Raw genomic sequence first — 24,965 nt, forward strand, 5'->3', positions numbered from 1 at the left:
TAAAATACAGTTCATGAAGCAAGATATAAACGCAAACTTGTATTCCTATCCTTGTTGCTGTTGTAGGGAAGGTATGGTAAGAGTACCCGCCCTCTTTGTCGGGGTGCTACGGTCCTTCTCCGGTTAAAATTTTTGTGGATGTAGAGAAGAGTTCCGGGGCCAGTGTGGGTAGCCTCCTAAAGCCCTTAAATCGCTCCTGGGCGATATCAAACCCGCGGTACGTCCGCTCCAAACCATCAAAATGCCCACTGTCTTCGGAAATGCGCGGGAGAAGCAACGACGACAGCTCCACCCTCCACACGTCACCCTAAACCCCACCCCCAGGAGGCGCAAGCGCACTCCGGAGTCTCCAGTACCAACTTAAAGACGTACTGAGCAGGCGCAGTAAGAAGAGGGGGGGGCTGCTTGTGTGACTGCTATTGTTTTTATCTTTAACGGCCTTGGTTGTCTGGAGTCGCGCTCAGGTTGCTTTTCCCTCTCTCGGTGGAGCTCACGTTGCCTAAAGTAGGAGTTGCTGTTTGGGAATAAAACTTGATAAAAGTTACCACTTAGAGGAAGGTCGCGTCCTTTAGGCAGCCCGTCCTGACAGATATGAAAAATGAAACGGCATATTGTAGCGAACACTTACAGTCCGCCAAGTCCGTTACATGACAAAAGCACTTTGCAAAAAAATACTTTGCCTTGTTCCATGCTGTATGCTTCCTATAACCCAGAAGACGTTTTAGTTTCCCGTGCCAGAGAATAGTACTTGTACTTATTAACAAGGACCTGTAGTGAGGAGCAGCGCATGCGCGAGCACCCGCGGCTGCGAGTCGCGTGAGAGCCCCGGGCCCGGCTTGCTCTGCGCTCTCGGGTTGTTGTGGAAGAGGCTTCTGGGCTCGGTCTGGGGCCGCCATGGGGAAGGTGAATGTGGCCAAGTTGCGTTACATGAGTCGGGATGACTTCAGGGTCCTGACCGCGGTAAGAAGTTCGCCGTTTCCGCCTCTCCCCTGTCCTTTCCCTGTCCTCTTCCTGGTTCTCGAAGTTTGCCGGCAGCCGAGCGCGCTCCGGACCCGGGATGCGGCCGGCCGCGGCTGGGAAGGAGGAAAAGACCGGAGAGTCGGATTATTCAGAAGCCTTTGTTCAGAAGCTTCTGTCTTCCCCCAGATGGAGCAAAGGCCCCTCTTCTAATCGTTTCCTTCCTTTTGCCCCCCTTCTCCTTATGCTCCAGAGCCGCCTCGCATCTCTGTGGCCTGAGAAGCTCTCTGACCCCGGGCTGAGGAGGGTTAAGGCTCCCGAGGAGAATTGGCGGCATTGAGTTCCCCGCTCACAGGCTCAGTCACATAGCGTTCCTACAGTTTCATTCAATCAACACATTGTCCGATTTTTAGTAACAATGTTAGGGAATTCAGCGGGGTGCAAGACAGGCAAGGGGGGGGAGACGTTATCAACAAGTAAACGAATAGATTAAGAAGAAGGATCATATCAGGCAGTAAGTACTATGAAGATGGTAAAGAGGAAAAGAAGCGGGTAAGGGGTTAGAAACGACGTGCATGGTGGGGGCGGGGACACGAATGCTCTCTTGAAATTGTGTGGTCAGAGAAGATTGCCTGAGTGCAGGAGTCTTGTCTGTTGACCGTTGTAACCAAAGTTTTGAGGCCTTTTTAAAAAGTTCCTGGCACTTAGTAAGCACTGAATAAATTTTTGCTAAGTAAACGAAAGAATGGGGGGAGAATAATAGGAGGTAAATGAGAAGGAGCCCGCACACTGAAATCCTTGGAAAGAGTTGGTGGCAGAGGAAACAGCAGTAGTAAATGCAAAGGTCCTGAGGCGGGAAAAACTTTTTGAAGAATGAAAAGCCCAGTGTGGCTGGAGTTTAATAAGCAAGAGGCTCAGTGGTTGGAGATGTAACTGGAAAAGGTGAGAGCCAGATCATGTGCTATATACAGCCTTGAACTTTGATAAAGAATTTGGAATATATTCTAAGCATAGGGGAGCCACTAGGTGTTTTTATGCAGGAAAGTGACAAAAACTGATCTTATAGTCTTAGTCTTATGGAACGAAGGTCAACACATAGATTAGGCATTTGTAGAATAAAACAAATTTATTTAGGAGCTATTATCTTTTCCTTAAATAGGCGATACTTAAGGATTAAACTATCAAATGCAAACTCGGTGTGCAATTTGGAAGACACTTTTCTTTCTCCTCACAGATTCAATTCAGCTAGACTTTTTCTAAATACCTACTGTTACTTCTGAAAGATACCTTCCTTTGCTGCTTTCTCAGCTTATTTGCTCATTCCGTAACGCCTTTGACAGAACTGGAGGAGTCAAGAGAAAGAACCTTAGAGGCTGCAAGAGACAGAACAAAGCATGGAAGATGAGTGCAGTTTAAAGTGGGAGGTTTTGGTTGGGGCATCAAAATGATGCCAGATTTATCTTCCAAAACTTTGTCTCTGCAATATTTCAGTTCTTTTTTGAAACTCACCAAGGAATGACCTACTCATTAAATATGGTATTTCAGGCTTAGTGGAGTCTCACCAGCCTTGGTATCAGTGGCCACCTTTCCTTGACCCGCTCCTCCCTTTACTTATCTGATGCCTCCCATATCAGTAATCATACTTTGACTGACTGCCCTTACCTTTCTATGTGAACTTCCCCCCAAATTCTCTCCCTCAACCCTCCTTTTTCTTCCGTTATTTCTTGCTTGATGATCGCATCCACTTCTCGGCTTCGTCTCTTACCTCTTTCACATAATCGACCATTTTCTCCTTCTAATTGTGACTTCATTCCTGAGTATAGATCTCCCTTTCCAGTTTTCCTCAAACATCTTCATTTGAAGGACCTTCCAACTCCTCAAACTCAGTGTGCTCAAATCAAGTTCATTGACTGTATCTACCCCCTCCTTTACCAAACTCCATTAAAATAATAATATACATAACATCTAATGTAATAAATATACATATATTATTATGATAATTGTGTATTATTATTTATTATGATTTTAAAACCTGCTCTTCCTCTTCACTTCAGTTTTGACTCTTCATTCACTTTACCCTCCCATATCCAATGCCTATCCCTCCCATACTACTTCCTAAAGATCTTTTAATTACTTTTACCAGTACCTCTTCCCTGTTCTGGCTTCTGTTTCCTCTGGCCTGGACTGTCGTTTGCTTCTCTAGTACACCGCCTCCAGTTTTTGCCTTCTCTAAACCACTTTGCATATTCCTGCTAGATTAATGTCCTTAAAACAAACTCTGGGCGCCAGCCCCGTGGCTTAGCAGGTGGGTGTGCCCGCTCCGCTGCTGGCGGCCCGGGTTCGAATCCCAGGCGTGCACTGATGCACCACTTGTCCGGCCACGCTGAGGCGGTGTCCCACATACAGCAACTAGAAGGATGTGCAGCTATGGCATACAACTCTCTATTGGGGCTTTGGCGGGTAAAAAAAAAGGAGGAGGATTGGCAATAGATGTTACCTCAGGGCTGGTCTTCCTCAGCAAAAAGAGGAAGATTAGCATGGATGTTAGCTTAGGGCTGATCTTCCTCACACAAAAAAAAAAAAAATCCGTTCATCTATCTCCCTTCCTAAACATCTTCAAGCGTTTCATACTTTCCTTAGTATAAAATCTAAAACTCCTTGGTCTATATTTCAAGGCCTTCCATATCTTACTCAAAAGCATTTTCCGGCCTTCTTTTCGTGAACTCTGTGTGCCATCCCATCTTCAAGGGTTTCATACTTTCCTTAGTATAAAATCTAAAACTCCTTGGTCTATATTTCAAGGCCTTCCATATCTTACTCAAAAGCATTTTCCGGCCTTCTTTTCGTGAACTCTGTGTGCCATCCCATCTTCAAGGGTTTCATACTTTCCTTAGTATAAAATCTAAAACTCCTTGGTCTATATTTCAAGGCCTTCCATATCTTACTCAAAAGCGTTTTCTGGCCTTCTTTTCATGAACTGTGTGTGCCATCCCATCTGAGCTACCGCTGTACTGGCTGTTCCTGTGCTCTGTACTTCCTTGCATGTGTGCCATGTGCACATCTCTTTTTTTTTTTTTCTTTCCCTGATATTTCCTTGTCTGCTTTTTCTATACTCCTGCATCTCTTGAAGTTGGTCTCAAGTGCTACTTCTTCCTTAAGACTGATCCCTCAGCTAGAAATATTCTTGTTCTGTTCTGGGCCACCTCTTTTTTAGCACTTATCATTTCTTACCTTCTAATAGAGTTAGATTTGTACATTCTTATCTCCACAATTAGATAATAAATTCTCAGGGGTAGAGAGTGTTTTTACATTTTTTTATCCTCCACAATGCCAACATATGGTACTTTCTCATTAAATATCTTTTTAATAAATATCTGGAATATCTAGTTTTTAAAGACAAATATTTAGATGTCAGTAAATATTTTAGTATGTACCCCATGTCAGTAACTATGTTAAGCACTCACAATTCTTATCCTTTGAAGTGCGTATAGTTTAGTAGAGAGGCAGAATATGAGTATCAGTGATTATGTATCAAATTGTCATTAAAACTATGTCCAGAGAAGGTAGTAATTATGTCTTAGAATTGGTTGGGCAACTGCGTGGTTAGAGAAGTTTGAAGGAGAAGTTAATTTCTTAGCAAGGTTTTAATAAACAACGGCTGTGTGTTGATTATGATTACATAATGATTCCTTTAATTTCAGGTTGAAATGGGCATGAAGAACCATGAAATAGTTCCCTGCAGTTTGGTTGCTTCTATAGCCAGCCTTAAACATGGTGGCTGTAATAAAGTTTTAAGAGAATTAGTGAAACATAAACTCATAGCTTGGGAGCGTACCAAAAGTAAGTATTTGAGGTATCATTTGTGATTTTTGATGTAACTGGCTTCGCCCAGAGCAGACTTTCCAAAAAGGCAGGAAGTGGAAGTGGCCAGACCAGGAAAGCGCTAGACCTAGAACTGACACAGCATACTTCTACTATGTTCTGTTGATCAGAGCAGTCACAGAGCCCACCCAGATCAAAGAGAGTAGAGAAATAGTCTCCACCTCCTGACAGGGGATTAGCATGTTCCAATTGCAGAAGAGCAAGTAGAATAGAGATATTGTTGCTGCCATCTTTGGAAAATACAATCTGCCACAGGACTCTATAGAGCATTACTTCTCAAATCACCAGTGGTGAGGGATGAGTTTCTTTTTTTCAACCTATCACAGATCCATACTTTTATAAAATAACAATAAAAAACTAATTACTTGGTCAAATTGATATAAAAATTTTGTAACTTAACCACTTCATTTCAGTTCCTGTATCTTGTCACAAAACTAGTAAACATTTATAGACTGGTGTCAGTCAGTGGAGTCACACTTTGAGTAACACTGCTCTAGAGAAGAAATACAAATTATAAGAAGAATGCCAAACTTGTAAGACTGGATAGCTAATCTTTTCAGCTAAGACTTCCCATGTTTAAATTCTTCTCATAACTTGAATTGATGTGACTTGGTGGTACAGTGTAACTAAAATATGGTTTTTCTCATTTGATTTTGTCTAGCTGTCCAGGGCTATCGGTTGACAAACGCAGGCTATGATTACCTGGCTTTGAAAACACTTTCTTCTAGGCAGGTAGTTGAGTCTGTTGGAAACCAAATGGGTGTTGGCAAAGAATCTGGTAAGTGCTATCAGTACTCTTGAATGCATTTTCTTTGCTTAGGTTTATCCTTAAGAAAGCATTCATCTTTTAATTTTTCCGACTAAACGGTAAATTGAAAAGTTAGTTGGAAGCAATACAGAGTATGAAATTATCCTTAGTTTAGTACATCATTGTTTTTTCATAAATCTATCACTGAAAATTCAGTATACAGAGAATTTTTCTCTGATAGCTGAAATTTTTGGTAGATATTTTATTTATTCTTATTTTATATCTGACAAATTGGACATTTGTGATAGTTAAAATGTCTAATACAAGGAAGTACTGAAGGACAGTGAATATCTAAAAACCACAAACACATTTTTCCATCACAGCAATATGATCAACAAGGCAAACTTCAGTCTGTGTAAAACACAGAAAAAAAATCCTAAAATATAATTGAATAAATACCTATGCATTTATTTTCTATGTAGAAGACAGAAATAAAGAACAGGGAATGATTTTCTTTATACATGCCCTCTTATACAGTGCTTTTGTCTAAGTTTATCCTATATGGTTAACATTATTTATCTAAACTGAGGAAGCAAAAGAATTATTAGGAAGCCTACCCCAAAGGAGGTTGGTGTGGTACTTCGTATGGTTTGTATGTCCTCTGTATTAATGTCCATTAATATTATGGTGTATATTTAATAAGTAATGCAAGAGTGCTAACTACAGGAGTGTGTTTGTAAAGTACATAAAATGAGGTAATGAGACACCTTTTGAAATATGCTGCTGCTTAATGTTTTTATGTTCAATTTTTTTTCAATTTAAAAAATGGCTTTTTTTATTTTTAAGACATTCATTGCATGCAAAACAATAGATAGTACAAAAGAGACTACAATAAAAAGTAAATCTTGCTTCTATCCCAGGTCTCAATCTCCTGTTATTGCTTCCCAAAGCTATCACTATTGATGACTTACATAACCTTCTAGAAATAGTCTGTGTAGATACAAGTATATAATGTACTGAAAATATACATATATACATTCACCTGTCTTTTTAATCATAGGTGAAAGCAGACAGTACTTACTATTCTGCACTATCCTGATTTTTTTCCATTTTATGCATCCCTGATATCATTTCATATCAGCAGGTACATCTTTCTCATAGTTGCAGAATATTACATTGTATGGGTGCTCCGTAATTGATTTTACCAGTCCCAATTGTTGTGGACATTATAAGTTACTTCCAGTCCTTTTTTGTAGGTAGCAGTGAAGTGAACACTCCTGTAGAGATGGCTCTATGCAAATGTACAAATAAATTTGTAAATACATTCTTAGAAATTGAATTATTAGAGCTAAAGTTATATACATTTAAAATTTTAATATTATCAAATTTCCCTCCAAAAAGTTTGCACCAATTTATAATCCCACCAATGTGAGAGAGAGGCTGTTCTCAATAGAAATATAATTAAAATTTCTTATGAATAATTAGGACGTGTTCTAAATGTCAGTCTTACAAATAGCACCTTGTTTTGGTAGTTGGAATACTTATGGGAAGATCTGCTTCATTCTGATTATTGTAGAATTCTAACAACTGAGTTGTTATGAATCAATTATTCATTGACACAGTTGAAGAATTGAACATCATGTTGTTGAAAAGGAAGATATTATTAAATCACTTCTCATAGCTGTAGGACGCTAAGAACAATTAGATGTTTCTCAGTAAATTGAGTTGAGCATTGAGCACCTTTGGGAACAATAACCTTTGACACTTTGCATCCCTGTTTTCTTTTGTAGTAGATATTAATGCATGTCATCTTATCATTTTGGATTGTAATTAAAATAAAGGATTTTTGCTGAATGATAAGTATGCCTGGTTATTAGGAAAAATAAAATTTGATACAAATAAAATCAGAGGAAGCAAGTTAGAATGTTTTCCACTTATTTGAATAAAAGTATAATAATAATCCTTTTAAAATCTTGGCTCTAGATATTTACATTGTTGCAAATGAAGAAGGGCAGCAGTTTGCATTAAAGCTTCACAGACTGGGAAGAACCTCCTTTCGAAATCTGAAAAACAAGCGTGATTACCATAAACACAGGCATAACATGTCTTGGCTTTATTTATCTCGTCTCTCTGCCATGAAAGAATTTGCCTATATGAAGGTAATTTTTAAATAATTTTATAGTTTTTAACCAAATAGTAGATGTAGCAGAAAGGCCATAGTGACAAGCGTCAGTTTGGTGCCCCTAGATCTCCCTACCCCCAGTCCCAATCCTTATAGTCGCTTTTAACTTTGTTCATTATTTTTGTTATTTGTTTTTCTGGTGATTTCGTTCTATGTGAAGGTATTTTTTAATTGTTATAAAATTGTAAAGACAACATGTATTCTACAATATTAACGAGAGAGAGTAGCCTGAAATAATTGATGTAATTACCTCACGAATGTGTGTGTGTGAATGTATATCTATTCAATGTATATAACTATGCATATGCCTATCTCTAATTGAAAACACCAGATAGTTACCATCTGTAGAAACCTAGTGTCTCAGATAAGTGGACTAGTTTTTTTTGTCACATAGTGGAAGAAATGTCAGTTTACAAATTTGTATGTATATTAGAATTGGTAAAAATCTTTCGTTTTAAAACTTTCACCTTCAAAATTAAGTTCAGCATAGATTTGTTAAATATCTTTAATAATAACCAAATTAAATATCTTCAGTAATATTTAAATTAAACAGAAAATTAACACTTCTTTTTTTTTTTTAGTTTGAATTGTTAAAAGTCGCTCCAGTGTGTAACCAGTTGTTTCTTGGGAGTTTCAGTTTAGTATTCTTCGAGTAGGTTATTTTAATTCATATGCTTAAATTTTTAGTAATCATAGGGGAAGAATTTTCAAGGCAGTATAAATTAGTAATACTGATACCATACATGTTATGTATTTCTTGTCTTAAACTAATGATTTGTATCCTGTGATAGTCAGTAGTAAGTAGGCAGTTTGGTAGGGATTGTTACACATTTTCCAAAAACTGTATTAGGTGTTTTCTCAGGGTCTTTATATGAAAGTATAGGAGTAGAACGTGGTTGTGCATAAATATGCGCTTTAAATATATCTCTCTTAAATACATTCTCTAAGAGAGAATAAGACAAGATTGAGCTGTAGCTTAAGGGTTAAGCTATGGCACAAGGGCTAGACAACTATGACAATAGCTAAGGTTATTATCTGCTGTTGACCTGCCAAGGCATGTTTAAAATCACTTACACTGAAAAAAAAATCTTTAAAGGCGAGCAAGCAAAAATCTTTGGGGAGTGGGAAGTAGTTCAGTTCCTGCCCAAGGAAGATAGGAAGTAGAATAGAAAACCTTTTAAAATTAGCCCTCTTAATAAGTATATATTAAGTATCAGATGTGTGCCTACCACTGTATTAAGCACTGGGATAGGGTGGGCTGAAGGGGTGGATACCAAAAGAGTAACCAACCAGTCTGTGTCTTCAAGTTGGGAAGATGACACGAACACACGTAAAACAGAATGGTGTAAAAATCAAATTATATGTTAAGTTTAGAGAAAATTCTGTAGAGTAGAGTAGTTGATGAGGGAGGTTTCATGAAGTGAGTGGGAGTTGAGTAGAGTCATGAAGCATACATATGATTTGACTATAAGGAGAAGACAGTGAGACGGTATACTTTGCAGAGGAGCCAGTATGGGCAAAGACATGAATCTGGGTGTGAGCTCTGTGTGTATTGGTGACAATCACCTCATGCTTATTGGAGAGAGTATTGGGAGAACTAAAACTGGATAAATGGATTAAAGAGAGTTTTGAAGACTAGGAGAAGTTGTTCAGACTAAAATCAATATTTATAGCCATTGTAGATTTTTTTAAATGGACCATTGACATAAGCATCTTAGTTTGGTATTGGCACACAGAATAAATGTTAGGTATAGTGGCAAGAGCTAGAACCACTGTTGGAGTAAGCAAGTATTAATGACAAAGCCCTACTTAGAAATGGTAGCATTCCAAATGGCAGAGGGCATAAATCTAAGATATTTTGAAGGAAGTAATAACAGGACTTTGTAAGCAATAGGATAGAAAAGGTTAAGCATAGGGGAAAAGATGGACTTACAGATGATGTGAAGTAACATTTGACTCAGACTAATATAGTGTGTATGTTTGTCACATGATAGATTTATATCATGAAGTCTGAAGAAAAAGGCCCGAGCTCTATAAAATACCTAACCTATTAGAAGATTTCATTTTATAATATGCCACAAGACAGAGTATTTCCTAAATTATAATTTATTTCCATTTGAATTTTTTAAACACTCCAAAAATGACGGAAACTTACAAAATAGAAGAGGATATATCCTAAGAGACTGTAAGCTTCTTGAAGGCAGAAACTTTTTCACCCTCATTTTTTGTAACCCTAGCACAGTGTATAATATTTAGTAAATGTTCAATAAATGAATGTTCGGTGAAAAAGTGAATTAAGTAAACTGGTTTAAAATTTTGTTTTTGTGTATAGCTCATTCTATGCTATGAGTAAGCCATACACAAATAATCACGTGTTAACTGGAATTTTGTAAAGCCTTATATGTTTTTCTTCTAGTCGTGGGCAGGTACATTTCCTTTTATTGTTCCCTAAAAATTAATGACCTCCTCATTAGTTTATTCCTGTTTTGCTATATTTTAGGCATTGTATGAGAGGAAATTTCCGGTTCCAAAGCCAGTTGATTATAATCGCCACGCAGTGGTCATGGAGCTCATAAATGGCTATCCTCTGTGAGTATTTATTGTTCTTGAAACCATGAGTCCTAATAAACAAACATAAAGTTTAGTTTTTTAAAATAAAATTTTTTTTAATTAAATAGAATATTGCCTCTGGGAGGTTAGAACCTAATACAAAGCAGTAGACTCAAAGACAAATTGAAAATTCAGTTTTTTTCTGACAGTATGGATTTTATTATCTCTGTGATTCACTCAACAAGTATTTATTAACAGTTTAGTATAGCCAAGCACTGTTCTAGGCATAGCAGTAAACAAAACAAAGTCTTTGTGCTCAAAGAGCTTACATTCTGATGGAAGGAGACATGCAATAAATAGTTAAACAAGGAAATATCTATCAGATGGTAGTAAATGTTATGGATAAAAATAAAGCAGGGTAAGGGAGACACGAAGTACTGAGGTGAGTGTAGGAGGCTGGTATTTTACATGGGGTGGTCAGGAAAAGTCTTATTTATAGGGTGATTTTTGAGCAGAATCCTGAAAAAAGTGAGAGGAAACCATGCAGATATCTAAGGGAACATTCGAGGCCAAGGGAACAGCAAGTGCATAAGTCCTGGGAGGGAGTGTGCCCGCGTGTTCAGGGAACAGTGAGGAGGCCAGCGTGGCTGGAGCTGAGTGAGTATGGGGAGAAATTGTAAGCAATGTGATCAGGGAAGCAGCGGGTACCAGATTATTTAGGGTTCGTAAGCCCTTGCAAGGACTTTTAAATTTTTTTTTAATTGAAATATATTTGACATTGTGAAATATATTTGACATTTGACATTTGTATAACATTGTGTAAATTTAAGGTGTACAGCATTTTGATTTGATACATTTATATATTATAATGTAATTGCCATTGTAGCAATAGTTAACACAAGGATTTTTTTATTTTGATTGAGACAGAAAGCCATTGGAGGACTTTGAACTGAAAAAAGACATGATCTGACTAATGTTTTAATAGGATCACTCTAGCTGCTGTATTGAGAATAGACTAAAAGGAGACAAAGAGAATTAGGAAGACAAATTAGGAGATTATTGTAATACTCCAGGCAAGAGATGATAGTAGTTTAGATCAGAGTGGTAGATGTGATTCTGGATATGTTTGGCAGGTAGAGCCAACATGATTTGTTTGGAATTGGATATTGATAATGAAGGAAGGGGCAAGTCAAGGATAACACCAAGGTTTTGGGCCTGAATGACAAATTAATTAGAGGGATAAAGTGGCCATTTACAGGAATGGGAAAGACTGCAGGAAGAGCGGTTTGGAGTTAGAGGGTGGGGCGGAATCAGAGGTTCAGTTTGGGACGTGGTGAGTTTGAGATGCCTAGGAGTTCAGAGGAGAATCAAGTCAGTGTATGTATGGTGTTTAACGATATGAGCCTAGATGAGATTGCCAAGAATGATTCTAAATAAGACAACAGGTGCTATGATTAACCTTTGAGGTTAATCCAACACTTAAAGGTCAGGGAGAAGATGAAGAACTAGCAAAAAAGACTAAGAAAGAATGATCAGTGTGGGAAGAGGACAGCCTGCAGAGTTGATGTACCAAGAGTCAAGTGAAGGAAGTGTTTCAAGTAGGTGGAAGAGGTTAACTGACAGACCAGATATGATGAAGATGGAGAATTGGGCATTGGATTTAGCAACATGGAAGTCACTGGTAGACTTGGCAAGAGCTGTTTCATTGGAACAAAGTGAATGAAGGCCTGTTGGAAATGAGTTCATTAGAGTGGGAGGGAAAAAATTGAATAAAGCACATGTAGAGGAATTTGGCTGTAAAGAAGATCAAAGAAAGGCTGTGGCAGTGGAAAGACGTGTGGCAAGGTGTGGGGGTTTTCTTTAATGGGAGCTGTTATATCATGTCTGTATGCTGATGGGATGAAGAGAAAACTGCTAGGGAGACAAGGAATAGAAACTATATACACACACTTGCTTTCATTAAAATCATAAATGAGTACAAATAACCTATTTTCATACTTAAAATACTTTCAGATGTCAGATACACCATGTTGAAGATCCTGCATCGGTATATGATGAAGCTATGGAACTAATTGTCAAACTTGCAAATCATGGACTGATTCACGGAGATTTCAATGAATTCAATCTCATTTTGGATAAAGATGACCACATTACCATGATTGATTTTCCACAAATGGTTTCAACTTCTCATCCCAATGCTGAATGGTATATGCTGAAATTGATTCTGGATGTGGGTGTGTTTATGTGTGATGCAATCATTTTTTTGATTCATAATTTTTCAACTTTGTAATAACTGCCATTTGGGTGAATAACTGGTTTGAAGTGGCTGATGTTAATGGTCTAAAAATGTGTTTTTTTTATTAAAGGCTACCAAACTGCTAGGATTTTCCCTCTAAGAGAATCTTTCTTATCCCTCACTATTTTAAAGGGGGAAAAAGTGCAGTTTGATCCAGTTTTTAAAACCTATTTCATTATGTGTATGCTGTGTATTAGAAACCTGAAGAAGCTGCCCGCTTTTATAAACCATCAAAAGAATTTGAATTACTCATGTAATCTGACAGACTTTCAAAAGTCAAACTTTCTTAGCTATGGACCCCTTTATTCAAACAAACTTTTAGGTGAAAGCCCAATTTTTAAAGCAAATAAAAGTCTGCTCAGAAGAAATAGGGACGTGGAGAAAGGAACCCTAGAACCTCATCCTCTCTGCCCTTCCCCTTTTCTCTCTGCTCCAAGGCTGCCTCCAAGAGGGCTTCACCAAGCATAATTTGATAATCTTGATGTCCTTAATAGAAGTTGTGGTTTGGGGCTGTACTCAGTTGCCAGAATAATGATATCTCCTGTCATTTTTAGCTTTTATTTTATTATGAGAAAATAATTCACATAAAACCTCATCCATGACACAGGGCAAAATCACTTTATATACTGTGATAATCTTATTCCTCACATTACTTAACCTCTTAAACCAGCCAAGTTGTGAAATACGACAGAATATTTTTTTTGTATTCCGTGATGCAATTGAACATAATCAAATTAAGGGTGACTAATTTTTCTCCTCCTGTTTCAAGTTATAATGAAAGAAACTTCTTTTTCCCGAAGATAGCAACTGCTATCGCTTACATGATAGAATATATTCATTCTTGCAAAGTTTGAGCTGGAACCAGTTTGTGTTCAGTGGAGCTCGTCTTTCTCCTGATTTCCCTTAGAAAATGTCTGTACTTATTCTAGAGAAAGAAATGTTATTTAAAAATAAATTTAAAGAATATTGCCAACAAACAATACTAATAGATTAATGCCAGGCACCTGGGTGGTTAAGATATCTTTGGATGATGACTAATCACCATTTTTATTAATGTGGAGTAACATAGTCACACAATTAAGGAGCATCTAGGAACCACCAGAATTGGAGAAGGAAATGATGACAGATTATGATATTCTAAGTTTAGGCTGCATTATTTTATAGGGAGACATTGTGATTTAACTTGAAATGTTATGACAAGTACTGGGGTGAAGGAGTTGTGGCAAGTGCTAGAGATTAAGATATAAATAAGACCTATCTCTGCTTTTGAAGAAGTTATTGTCTAGTAGGTGAGACATAAACATATAAAAAGATAATTTTAAATAATTATTGAAGTTTTTCCCAGGGTGCCCTAAAAGCAAAGAATATTGGCATTTTGTTCCTATTTCCAAACTTCATCTTTCTCTAAAATAATAATTTAGTTAAAATTCAAGGAGATAGTCAATTCCATGTCACCCTGTCTCTTAATTCTCTCTTGCCTAGAAACCTTCTAGAGAATTTAATCAATTCTTGCTGCTTTATGGTGGCCTAGAAAGCAACCTGATATTCAGAGGTCCTTCTACTCTCAGTCCAGATTAACATGTCTTCAGATCATTATTTATAAGGCACAGCATTATTTATCTCTTTTGGATGTTATTGCAAATCAGCTAATGGATAATAAAGGTACATAAACATAACTTAATTCAGTAGTCTCCAAACTTTTTCTTAAGAGTCACTAATCTGTTTTTATATTCAGCTTTCCCAGTTGACTAGGGGTTTTAGTTGGTATAGCTGATAGAAAGAATAACTAGACAAACTAGAGACTAAAGAGGAAAAGTGGAAACCTGTCCCCAAACTGCAGTCCTCTAGTCTTCTTTTCTGGGATTCATATTCTTATCTTCTTAGTATGTCTGTTACAGTATGGGAAAACTGCGTTTCCTAACTATAGGAACTGTGTGCCTTTGACAGCTTATATTCCTTGTTAGTTCCTCTGCTTTTAGTTTTAGTTTTTCAAACACGCTGGCAACTGATTTTTTTTTTTTTTTTCTTTCGGGTAACATCCTTTTCTCTTTCATGTAAGGAGCAGAAGTCGTATCATAACAAATGATAGGGATATTGTCACCGGTTAATAAGGAAAAAGATAAGCAACAAAAATGATTCTTGCTTTTGCAGGTATTTTGACAGAGATGTTAAATGCATTAGAGATTTCTTCATGAAACGTTTCAGCTATGAAAGTGAGCTTTATCCAGCCTTCAGTGACATCAGGTTTGTATTCTGCGTTGCTTAAAATGATAGAACTCTGTTTAAATACCTAATTTATTTAGTTCTAAAAATTAACACTTTCATCTAAAAAATTTCCAAATAGTGACCTTTGACACATTATAATCATTGTTGAGTATCATTGCTGTGTAGTCTATAAATGAAACTTAAAAGCTAGAAAATAGCTGCCTTTGGTTCATTAAGTTTGGGGGAAGAACATAGATAGTTTCTTATACATTCAAGAACTTTTACTCAATCTAGGATGCTATGTGAGTAACCCATTTGTAAGAAATCAAGTCAAATGTTTATCAAAGTTTGTGTTTTTCCTTTATTCAGAACAGGAGCTATCTTTAATTGATTTATGGAACAAAATTATATGTACATTCTCAGATCCAGATTTTCTCATTTATTTTATACACTTGGTTAAGATATTGTTTTCTGATTTGGGATGATTGATACAGCTTAAAAAAAGAAATCTTTAGCACCCTTTGTTAAATTTATTAAGTCGGTAAATATTGACTGAAGTTTCTGTAACCTACTAATATCTCTTGCTTTTCACAGTCATATTATTTTATTTGTAAATGACAACCAGCGTATATCTTTTATATTTGTATACTTAAGTAACTTAAGCATTACATTTAAGGCAAGGAAAAAGTCTTTAAAATATATAAACTGTTAAACTCACTTGAGAATCATAATTTGTCAGAATAATAAATATTTATCCGTGTCAGATGGATTTTTTCCCCTCTCTAAATACTTGACATTTTTTTTTTTCCTAGGAGGGAGGACTCTCTTGATGTAGAGGTTTCTGCCAGCGGCTACACCAAGGAAATGCAGGCAGATGATGAACTGCTTCATCCATTAGGTCCAGATGATAAAAATATTGAAACAGAGGAGGGATCTGAATTCTCACTTTCTGATGAAGAGGTGTCAGAAAAAACAAAGGTTTGTAGATCAAAAAATGAAAGTGAACAAAATTCTAGAGAAGAATTAGTTGACTGCTGTTGCAGATCATCTGGAGATCTTGAACAAATAAAAGAAGACAATTTGTCAGAGGAGATTGCTGATGCACACAATTTTGAAATGACTGAATTCAGTCAAACTTTAGAAGAAATAAAAGGACAAGTTGTTGAAAACAGTTCTGTAACTGAGTGTTCTGGGGAGAAAAAGAAAACTGCAAATGACACCAGGCAAGATGGTAAGACGGGTTATGGAGGAATCCCCACGGGTTCTGAAGAGTATGAAGATGAATGCCCTCATCTGATTGCCTTGTCGTCATTGAACAAAGAATTCAGGCCTTTCAGGTATAGATTTCTGTTGATTGATTTTTGACGTTAATCTGGAGACCTATACTTTCTTTGATTCTGGTAAATGAGTGTTGTTTTAAAATGATGTGACAGAGCTCTATTCTGCACCAATATGTGTAAAATGAAAGCAGATAACCCTTTTTTTGTTAAAATTTAGATTATCTTCTATAATTGACCTGACCTAGACAGCCTATTAATTCAGTTTTAAGCAGTTCTGCCTTAAAATACAAACTGATCACTTTCAAAGAATTAATACAGATCTCTTGATAAATTGATCAGGTTTAGATGGATGAACTGTATAGTTTCGTAATTATACATCTGATGTATGTTTGATTTACGTATAGTCCAATAAACATACAGTAAATATGCTGTCTTGATAAAATACCTACTTACAGTGAATTTCTCTGATACTTTGAACCTGCTGTCCTCATTTGTTCATGTATATTTAAAATTATATAGTGTTATTTATTTGTTTTTTAAGAATTTTTTTCTCACAAATACTAATGAATCAGCCTCAATTTAGAGCTTTATTGTGAAGCAAAACACAATAATTTTCTTCCTTTTCCATATAACTCTATCTTGAGACTCCGGGCAATTACCACTTGAATAATAAACATGTAAAATTAAACTAAAATCAAGGGTAGCAGTGGCTTAGGATTTTGCATAAAGTAATAGAAGAAAATCTACATAGGTTAAATAGTCTTCTAAGCACAGAATTTGTCCTCACTGAACACATGTTGGGCAAACTTTTTATTCAAAGCAAAAACATAAGATAACAGATGTTACTGAAAAATATTGACTGTTAGAAATTAATATTGTCTTAAGTTTCTTTCACATTGTATACATTAAAACTTTGAGCAATGTGTAAAACAAGTTATACAGTTTCCATCCTTGCAGTTTTTTCTGACTTAGCTGAGCAGACTTTACAGAGTACTTTCTCTGTTCCTGTGACACCTACTTTTGTTTGGGAAGATGGCAAGAAAGTATCCCAAGGATTTAGATTGTAAGAGGCAGATTTGTGTATATAGTTCAGTTAAAGTGGAGGAGAGGATTAGTGGAAAAGAAACGTGAATTGTGGGGAAGTGATAGATTTTGATGCCCAAAACATTCTACCCTTTTGGAATTTTGATAGTGACTAACAGAATGCTGAAAAATGAAAATTGTTAATATATTGGGCTGAATTGTAGGTAGTTTTACCTTTACAGAAATTTTAAATATAATGATCTTTCTGAGGTGTTTTATGTCTTTAAGTTCTGCTGTCATGTAGGGAATGATATAAATTAATCAATCGTGATTAACTATAAAAAATTAACTAAATTGTGATTTTATTTTAATTTTAGAGATGAAGAAAATATGGAAGATATTAATCAATATAGAACAAGAACTCTGAGTGTTACTTCTGCGGGCAGTGTTTTAAGCTGTTCAACAATTCCTCCGGTAACTATTCATTCAACGTTTTCCAAATATTTATTAGGTCACTACTGTGGACAGATGACTGAGCTAAGGCACTCTGAGGGTTACATGATGTATAAAACAGCCTCAGCCATTTGGACTTCACATTATAGTAAAAAATTATAACAACTACAGATTTAGTAATATAGGAGAGAGAGTTCATTTTCAGCTGGAATAATCAAAGCTTTTAGGAAAAGGCAGCATGTAAATTAGCTCAAACATGAAGGATAAAATCGTGGAAATTAGATCCAAGGGGGACTTTGTAGATTCCCATATGGTCTAGTCCCTGCATTTTGACAGTGAGGAAGTTGAGGCCCAGATAGGTTACGTGACTGCTCAAGATTACCTGACACTGCAGCTGAAGAGTGAAGATGCACCAGCTTCACTAGCTAGTCTCAAATTTTAAAAGAGAAAAATAGATAATTTCTAAATTTTTGGTATCTCGAGGTTTTATTGGACATTCAGCAGCAGTGTCCAAAAGAATTTCATAAGGGGCATTTTCCGGACAGGGTAATAATAGTCCACTTCCTACTGAGGAGCTTTTCTGCCTGCCAGCCTTCTCTCTGAGCTATACAGGAGGAAGAATCCGTTTGTTTCCTTTGTAGATTTTAAGGAGAAAGATAAATTTACATAATTGATGTGTTGGGTTTTTTGCTTCTGCTTAAAGGTATTAAGTTAAATAACATTGAAACCAAAGTTATTTAGTGATAACTTTACTTAAAATGAGCAAAAGAAGAAAATCAGTTTAGAAGGTAGAAAGGAGGAAATAAAATTATGTGGGAAGTGAAACTTTTTTCTTTTGAAAAGAAAAGACCTTTGTTTTGTCCTGAACCTCCCATTTCCAAGTTCAGAGAGATAGTCAATAAGTTAAAATGGATGTTCTGTGATGGTTAATATGGGATATTTACAAAATTAAATCTGAATTATCAAGAACAAGCTAAAAATAACAGTACTGTATTTTATAAGGTAGCACACTTTTAGTAGTTCTGGGACCTTTACTTGGTAATAGAAACATTTACAGCTTGTCAGACCAAAATAAAAGAATGAAATTCTAGAAATGTATTGAGTTTATGTCCTCTTTTCTGGTGGCCTTATAATTTAGCTGGTTCTTTTGGACATAAAATTTAAATCTATGAAATCTTTGAAACATCTATTAATTATAGTAAAACATAAAATCTGCCTTTAGGTATTATCACCTGTCTTTACTAAGAATTTCTCACTTTCTGATTGCCTGCCGGTTCTTGGCTTTGATATTTTCTATACTTATTAAGATCTATTACCTTTCTTTCTGTGTTTTCTCAGATTCAAAACATAAGTGCTTTTGTATTCAATTACAGTGGTGTGAAATTGGCAATTGCCTATAAAGAAAAGTTAGATTATAATTCATGCTATTTCCTTAAATTCTGAGTTAAGCTCTTTGCTGTGTAAAAGATGATGGCTCTGACATTGTCGTTAGTTCTTAACTTTATCCCATTTCCCTTAAGCTAACAGCATGAACATAAAGCTTAAAATGGGGTCAAGCCTGTAATGAATTACATTATAAAATACAAATTTGCCTTCTAAGGGGAAAAAAGATCTCTTGAGCCTAACTTGATCAAAAAGGTTTCTCTCTAATTAGTGGAAACAAATTGATCATCTTAACTCTACATTCTTTTGGAAATTTGGTGACACAATATTTTCCTTGAGGTCACTTTTCATTTTGTTAAAAGGTCAGGAGAAAACAGACTGTTTATTCTGTTACCTCCATTAATTTGATGATTATTGTTTTAATATCTGTGCAAAGGTAAAAGATTTTCTGTGTTCTTTGAAATTATCATTGTAAGATGTTTTCCTCCTTAAAATACTTTTTTAGTTCCCTGTTTATTGGCAAAGTTGCCATTTATGAACCCTGTTCTTTCTAATCTGTAACAAAATTATAAGTAAACATTAAGATATATTGCTTTTTAATAAATATGTATGTGGCCACTATCAACAACAACAACAAAATAAGTGATTTTTTGTTAATTTTTTATTACCCCCTGAAATAATACACAAATATTTTATTTCATGTTTCATCATTTAAAAAAAAATACTAAATGACATCTTTCTCCACTTTTTTTAACATGAAGCAAATTAACCTTGTAAGATTTGTAAATTCTCCTAGATTAGGTAGAGGGAGGTACATGCATAGTAATCCATCATCTCCTTATTTTTTTCAGCTATTTGATATGGTTATCTTACCATCTCATCGAAGTAAAGAACCAAAGGGAAATTCAAGCAGAATATTTAGAAAAGAAATTGATTTTTTGTTCTTGGAAATATTCTAGAGGCCTCTGTCTGAACTCTTCTGGTTTAAACACGGTGCACGCTCTACTGTTGTCTTCCTGGGACTTCTCATCTCCTGTCTGTTGTTGGGTGCCATCTTTCCTAGTTCATCTCTTTTTCTTACCTAGTTTACTTTAGTTGGCAGTATAGCTTCCAGTAGTTATTTGAGTGAATTGGGGGGGGACATTTTATTATTAAAAATGTCTTTTTATTCTGTCCTCACATTTGATTGGAAGTTTAAGTATTAGAGTTGTGGTTTGGAAATAATTTTCCTTTAGAATTCTGAAGGTATTGCTCTATTGATCTCTGTTGTAGTTAAGAAGATGCTGTTTTGATTCAGGATTCTGGTTCTCCTGCTGGGGTGGGGAGGCTGTGATAGTTGCTTGGCTTCCTGGGAAGGATCCTGGAGGCCAGTCATTCTTTTTTTTTTTTTTTTTTTGCTGATGAAGATTGGCCCTGAGCTAACAGTTGTTGCCAATCCTCCTCTTTGTACTTGAGGAAGATTGTCACTGAGCTGACATCTGCACTCATCTTCCTCTATTTTTTATGTAGGAGGCCACCACAGCATGGCTTGATGAGTGGTATGTAGGTCTGCACCCAGGATCCAAACCCACAAACCCTGGGCCACCGAAGTGGAGCCTGCAAAACTTAACCACTACCCCACCTGGCCTAGCCCCCAGTCATTCTTATTTTAAACTTTCAGCCAATCCTACTGCTTTCAGTTCTGAAACTTCTGAAAGACCAGGTCCTTCTAAGTCTCAGGCCTTCCTGGGTTTGGGGGACTGCATTTCATGGGGTATCAGGCTCTGCAGGAACTCTGCAGGAATTCTACTCTTTTCCCCTCTCTTTTACCTTTCTTCCCATTGAGAATCATGAGACTAAAATAAAGAGGGATAACTTGTTAAAGCTTGTTAATTGAGTATAGTCTGCTTAACTATGTAAAATAATCCAAAGTCTGCATTTAACTCATGTGATCCAAAGTTTTATATTACACATATACAATGCAGGAAACAGTACATTAGGCAGACTAATTTTTCTAGCCCCTTTTAACCTCTGAAATCCATTATTCTTTAATTTTTTAACTTGACAGATTTTTAATAAATGCTTCTTTGTGTCTAGCATAGGGTGACGCCTATTAAGAAGAGACTCTTGCTTCAACCCTTGCAGTGTTTATCTCCTTTTTTTAGGAGACAAGTTGGATGATGCAAGGTTATATGTAGTTAAATAACAAGCCGTATAGTGCTTCAGAGAAAGAAAAGGTTACTGCAAACAGAATATTTAGATTTTTTATTCATCTTGTAAGTCATATGACATTGGCAGCCTGTGTCTTAAGTGATAAGAAATAATTTGAATTTATGATCATTCAATATAAGAAAGCATTCTGCATCTCCCAGAAACTGTGTGAAGACTTTTCCATGATTAACTGCTGCCATCAGTCATTTCTACACCTGAAGCTATGAAGATGCTCTTGGATATATTTTGACCAGTAGTGAATGCTTTCAAACATGATTTTCCACTACAAAGCGATACTTGCTTTTACCTAGAAAGCAGAGGAACAAGCAGTTTTTAGCTTGTGGTTTTTGTTTTTGCCGGAGGGGTGGTGGTGGGGGTTCAGGTTTCCTGATGGACACTAGGTGGCACTATGCTGATTTGTTATTCAAAGAATTGTACTATACACTACTTTTTGCTGTAATTTATATTTCTTTTAGGAATTTATTTCTTCTATTTTATAACAGTTAGTTTGGTGTTTTATTTTATTGCTGTTTCATATAGTACTGTCAGTGTTTGGAATTTTAAAAATTCATGCTCTTAACAGAAATTTGAAAAATATTAGCAATGTAAATCTTTGTTTTATTGAATGTTTACTCCATGTCAAAATGGTCAGTTATCAGTGATAATAATTCATGAAATCTTTCCAGGAACTGGTGAAGCAGAAGGTGAGACGTCAGTTGACAAAACAGCAGAAATCAGTTGTCAGACGTCGGCTGCAGAGAGGAGAAGCAAGTGTATTTACCAAGCAGCGGAGAGAGAACATGCAAAATATTAAGTCAAGCTTGGAAGCAGCTAGCTTTTGGGGAGAGTAATATATTTAAGATCTTGAATATTTTTCAGAAAGTTACTGTGATCCCTTTTAAGGCCACCTAAGGTCTTCTTCAGACCAAGGCAGATATATAAATAGATAAATAAACCTTCTTTTATGTCTGAATTTGACTCATTCAGTGCATGTCTTCTAAAGACTCATTATAGTAATTGTGCTAACGCAGTCTAATCTTTCAAGTATTTAGATGACTGGTAAGTCTGCCAAAATCTGTTTTTCAAAATAATTTTTATTAGGAATATTTAGGTATTTTTAAAAATCTATCACTGTTTTTGTTGTTTTTTTGCTCTCTACCAAAAACAGGTAGATTGCTTGGTTTCAAATCACAGCTTTCCCACTTACTAGTGGAAACAACCTTAGGCAAGTTGTATTTCTCTCTTGCTCTTTCTCTCCTTCTCTGCTTCAGTTTTCTTACTGTTAAAATTGGATTTATAACTACTTTGTAGGGTTGTTTTGAGGATTACAAAAGACAATGCACAGAAAGCACTTAGAACAATGCCTAGTGTTTTATCAGCATTCAGTAAAGTGTAGCTATTAGAATGATAACTATGTTTATCTTTCTGAAATTCTTCTAACAACTTGGTTGAATTCACTGCCATCTATTTTTTAGTCTTTAGTCTATTTTTTGAGTCTGTATTAAGGATAAGCCAGTAATGCGTAATTTTATTTTCTGCTACTTAAATTGGTCATGTGGTCATGGGAACAGAAGATTGAGATAGTCTCATCACAGTTTTTACAGTTGCCAGTTTTTATGCAGGCCTGAGCAGAAGTAGAAGAGTTGGGGGTTGCGGGAGGTAGAAGATATGAGGAGTGAAACGTTCTTTGTAATATTCGTAGCTGGGTGGGTCCAGAACGTGTTTTCACTTCAGCGTTAACAAATACTGACTGCAGGAAGGAAAGAAAATACATAAGACGTGGTTCCTTCCTCAAAGACTTCACAATCCAGTGAGATACGAATGGGTGCCTAAGTACATGTACCTGATGATATTCAAGTCCCTTCAGCATAGCTCAGTAGGCCAGAAGAGGGATATCACCTGCCTGAGAAACGGCCACTAGATGGCAGTGTCACCCCACGGTCAGCAGATATTATGTCCTTAAATTGCTTGCATCTGTGATTATGATCTGTCAAAAGAACAGCAGATTCTTTGCAAGATTGATAAAGACATTAGAGTCCCTTTCACCTTTGCAAAATTAATTCCACTGGCTATTTGCAAGACCTATCATCTAATAAATTCACTTTAATAATACAGATGCAAGAAAATGTCAAATCCAATTCCCCTGAAAATTATACTAATTTTGGAAGTATTTACATAGCTTTGAGTTTTAGGTATGTCTTTAAACTCAGGTATTCATTTTTTATAATCTATCTACTTTAAAGCATTTTAATAAGATGTCAGAGACAGCTCAGTAGAACCACAGAATGTTTATTTGGGGATACATTTTCTAAGAGTCTCAAGCAAATTAGAAATGAAACTATGACTTCATCCTGCTCAGCTTTACTCAGTTGACTCAGGCCCCTTTGGGGTAACTACTACATAGAAAACTTACTACTATTTGAGGAATTTAGAAGGCAAATAAACATAGTTCTTACCTTTAATAGCCCAAGATTTCCTATGGGTCACAGAACAAATTAGTCAAATGCACAAATCTAAACAAATTATTCAGGGTTTAACACAACAATTTATTTATTTATTTTTGGTGAGGAAGATTAGCCCTGAGCTAACATCTGTTGCCAATCCTCTTCTTTTTGCTGAGGAAGATTGGCCATGGGATGATATCCATGCCCGTGGCTTGATAAGCGGTGCGTAGGTCCGTGCCCAGGATCCAAGCCTGCGAACCTCAGGCTGCTGAAGCAGGGTGCATAAACTTAATCACTACGTCACCAGGCCGGCCCCTAATTCAACAATTATTTTTAAAAGATGCTTTTGAGTAACCATCGATTGGAAATTAGAGAGTTTGCCCTAGCAGACAAGAGGTAACCCTCACATTTTAAAACATCAATAGTGAACAATGAGCAAAAACAAAATTTAAGTATATTACTGATGTAGTAAAGCTGTGTATTATGATTGTTAACAAAATACTTTGAGTCTGGGCCAAGTTCAAAGTTTAAATCCTGGTTCCAACACTTCCCAAACCTTCTGTAGCCTCTCTAACCTCACTTTTTTGATATATAAAATGAGGACATTTAATAGTGCCTGTCTCAGGGTTGTTGTGAAGATTAAATAACACCTGTAAGGAGCTTAGCACAGTGCCTGATACATAGTATATGTGTAGTAAATATTGGTCAAATGACTTAAGATTACCCAAAGGAAGATTCCAGAGGAATTTTTCCTATTGTCAAGGTCACTGATATTTCAGCAAGGATACTTTTGGTGCTCGGTTTTTATCAAGACACGTAGATGCTTTGCTTGTAGCCTTGCATAATCTACTTGCTGTTCCCGTTAAATAAGCTTTTCGTACAAGATATGCAGTTTATACTTGTGCAAGCTTTGTGGTATTGGTAGCCATTGGTCTGTTCTTTGGCACACAGCTGGCTAGCTTTGAGCTTTATCCAGAACCTTCAAGATCTTTCAAGGGTACAAACGGGAAGTTGAGTACAGCTTGAGACAATCATTCTTTTAGTTAAGTACTCAGTTTTCTGACAAAACATTGTTGTCTAATTAAAGAACTCAGCAGGTAAACCTGCTGCCTCGCGGGTTTATCAGCCACGTCCACAGGATGGAGGGATGAGTTCATTAGGTTCTCAGGGAGAGCACTTCCCTGAGGTGTAGGTTTATTTCGTGTCACAGAGTCGATACTCTGGGTGGGCTAAGGCTCACTGTCTTCGTTGCTTTTCATGCCTCCTCAGAACATCTTCAAGAGCATCAGGCCATGTCTTAGTTTGCCCTTGATTTGCTTAATTAAGTACGTACTGGAACCATCTTATGCAACTGCACAAGGCTGGGGTTGAG

The 24,965-nt window shown here is 36.4% G+C and overlaps 1 protein-coding gene across 1 annotated transcript; it reads left to right on the plus strand.

Moving 5' to 3' along the window:
* Positions 1–793: 793 nt before the first annotated feature.
* Positions 794–22,122, plus strand: RIOK2 (RIO kinase 2). Its single transcript, XM_004420345.3, has 10 exons — positions 794–960; positions 4,659–4,797; positions 5,501–5,617; positions 7,571–7,746; positions 10,270–10,358; positions 12,333–12,524; positions 14,767–14,859; positions 15,633–16,157; positions 17,501–17,597; positions 21,836–22,122. Exons 1-10 carry the CDS (start codon positions 895–897, stop codon positions 21,998–22,000), a joined length of 1,659 nt encoding a protein of 552 aa, XP_004420402.1. The 5' UTR covers positions 794–894; the 3' UTR covers positions 22,001–22,122.
* The last annotated feature ends 2,843 nt before the right edge of the window (positions 22,123–24,965 follow it).

Source organism: Ceratotherium simum, chromosome 4 (genome assembly GCF_057802395.1).
Source record: "Ceratotherium simum simum isolate JZ-2026a chromosome 4, ASM5780239v1, whole genome shotgun sequence".
NCBI classification, from domain to species: domain Eukaryota; kingdom Metazoa; phylum Chordata; class Mammalia; order Perissodactyla; family Rhinocerotidae; genus Ceratotherium; species Ceratotherium simum.

Bases quoted from the DNA above. Each gene is read 5' to 3' on its own strand.
- RIOK2 (XM_004420345.3), top strand. From the start codon at position 895: ATGGGGAAGGTGAATGTGGCCAAGTTGCGTTACATGAGTCGGGATGAC. The intron at 12,525-14,766 runs GTATATGCTGAA...TTGCTTTTGCAG, and splicing joins TCTCATCCCAATGCTGAATG to GTATTTTGACAGAGATGTTA. The intron at 14,860-15,632 runs GTTTGTATTCTG...TTTTTTTCCTAG, and splicing joins CCAGCCTTCAGTGACATCAG to GAGGGAGGACTCTCTTGATG.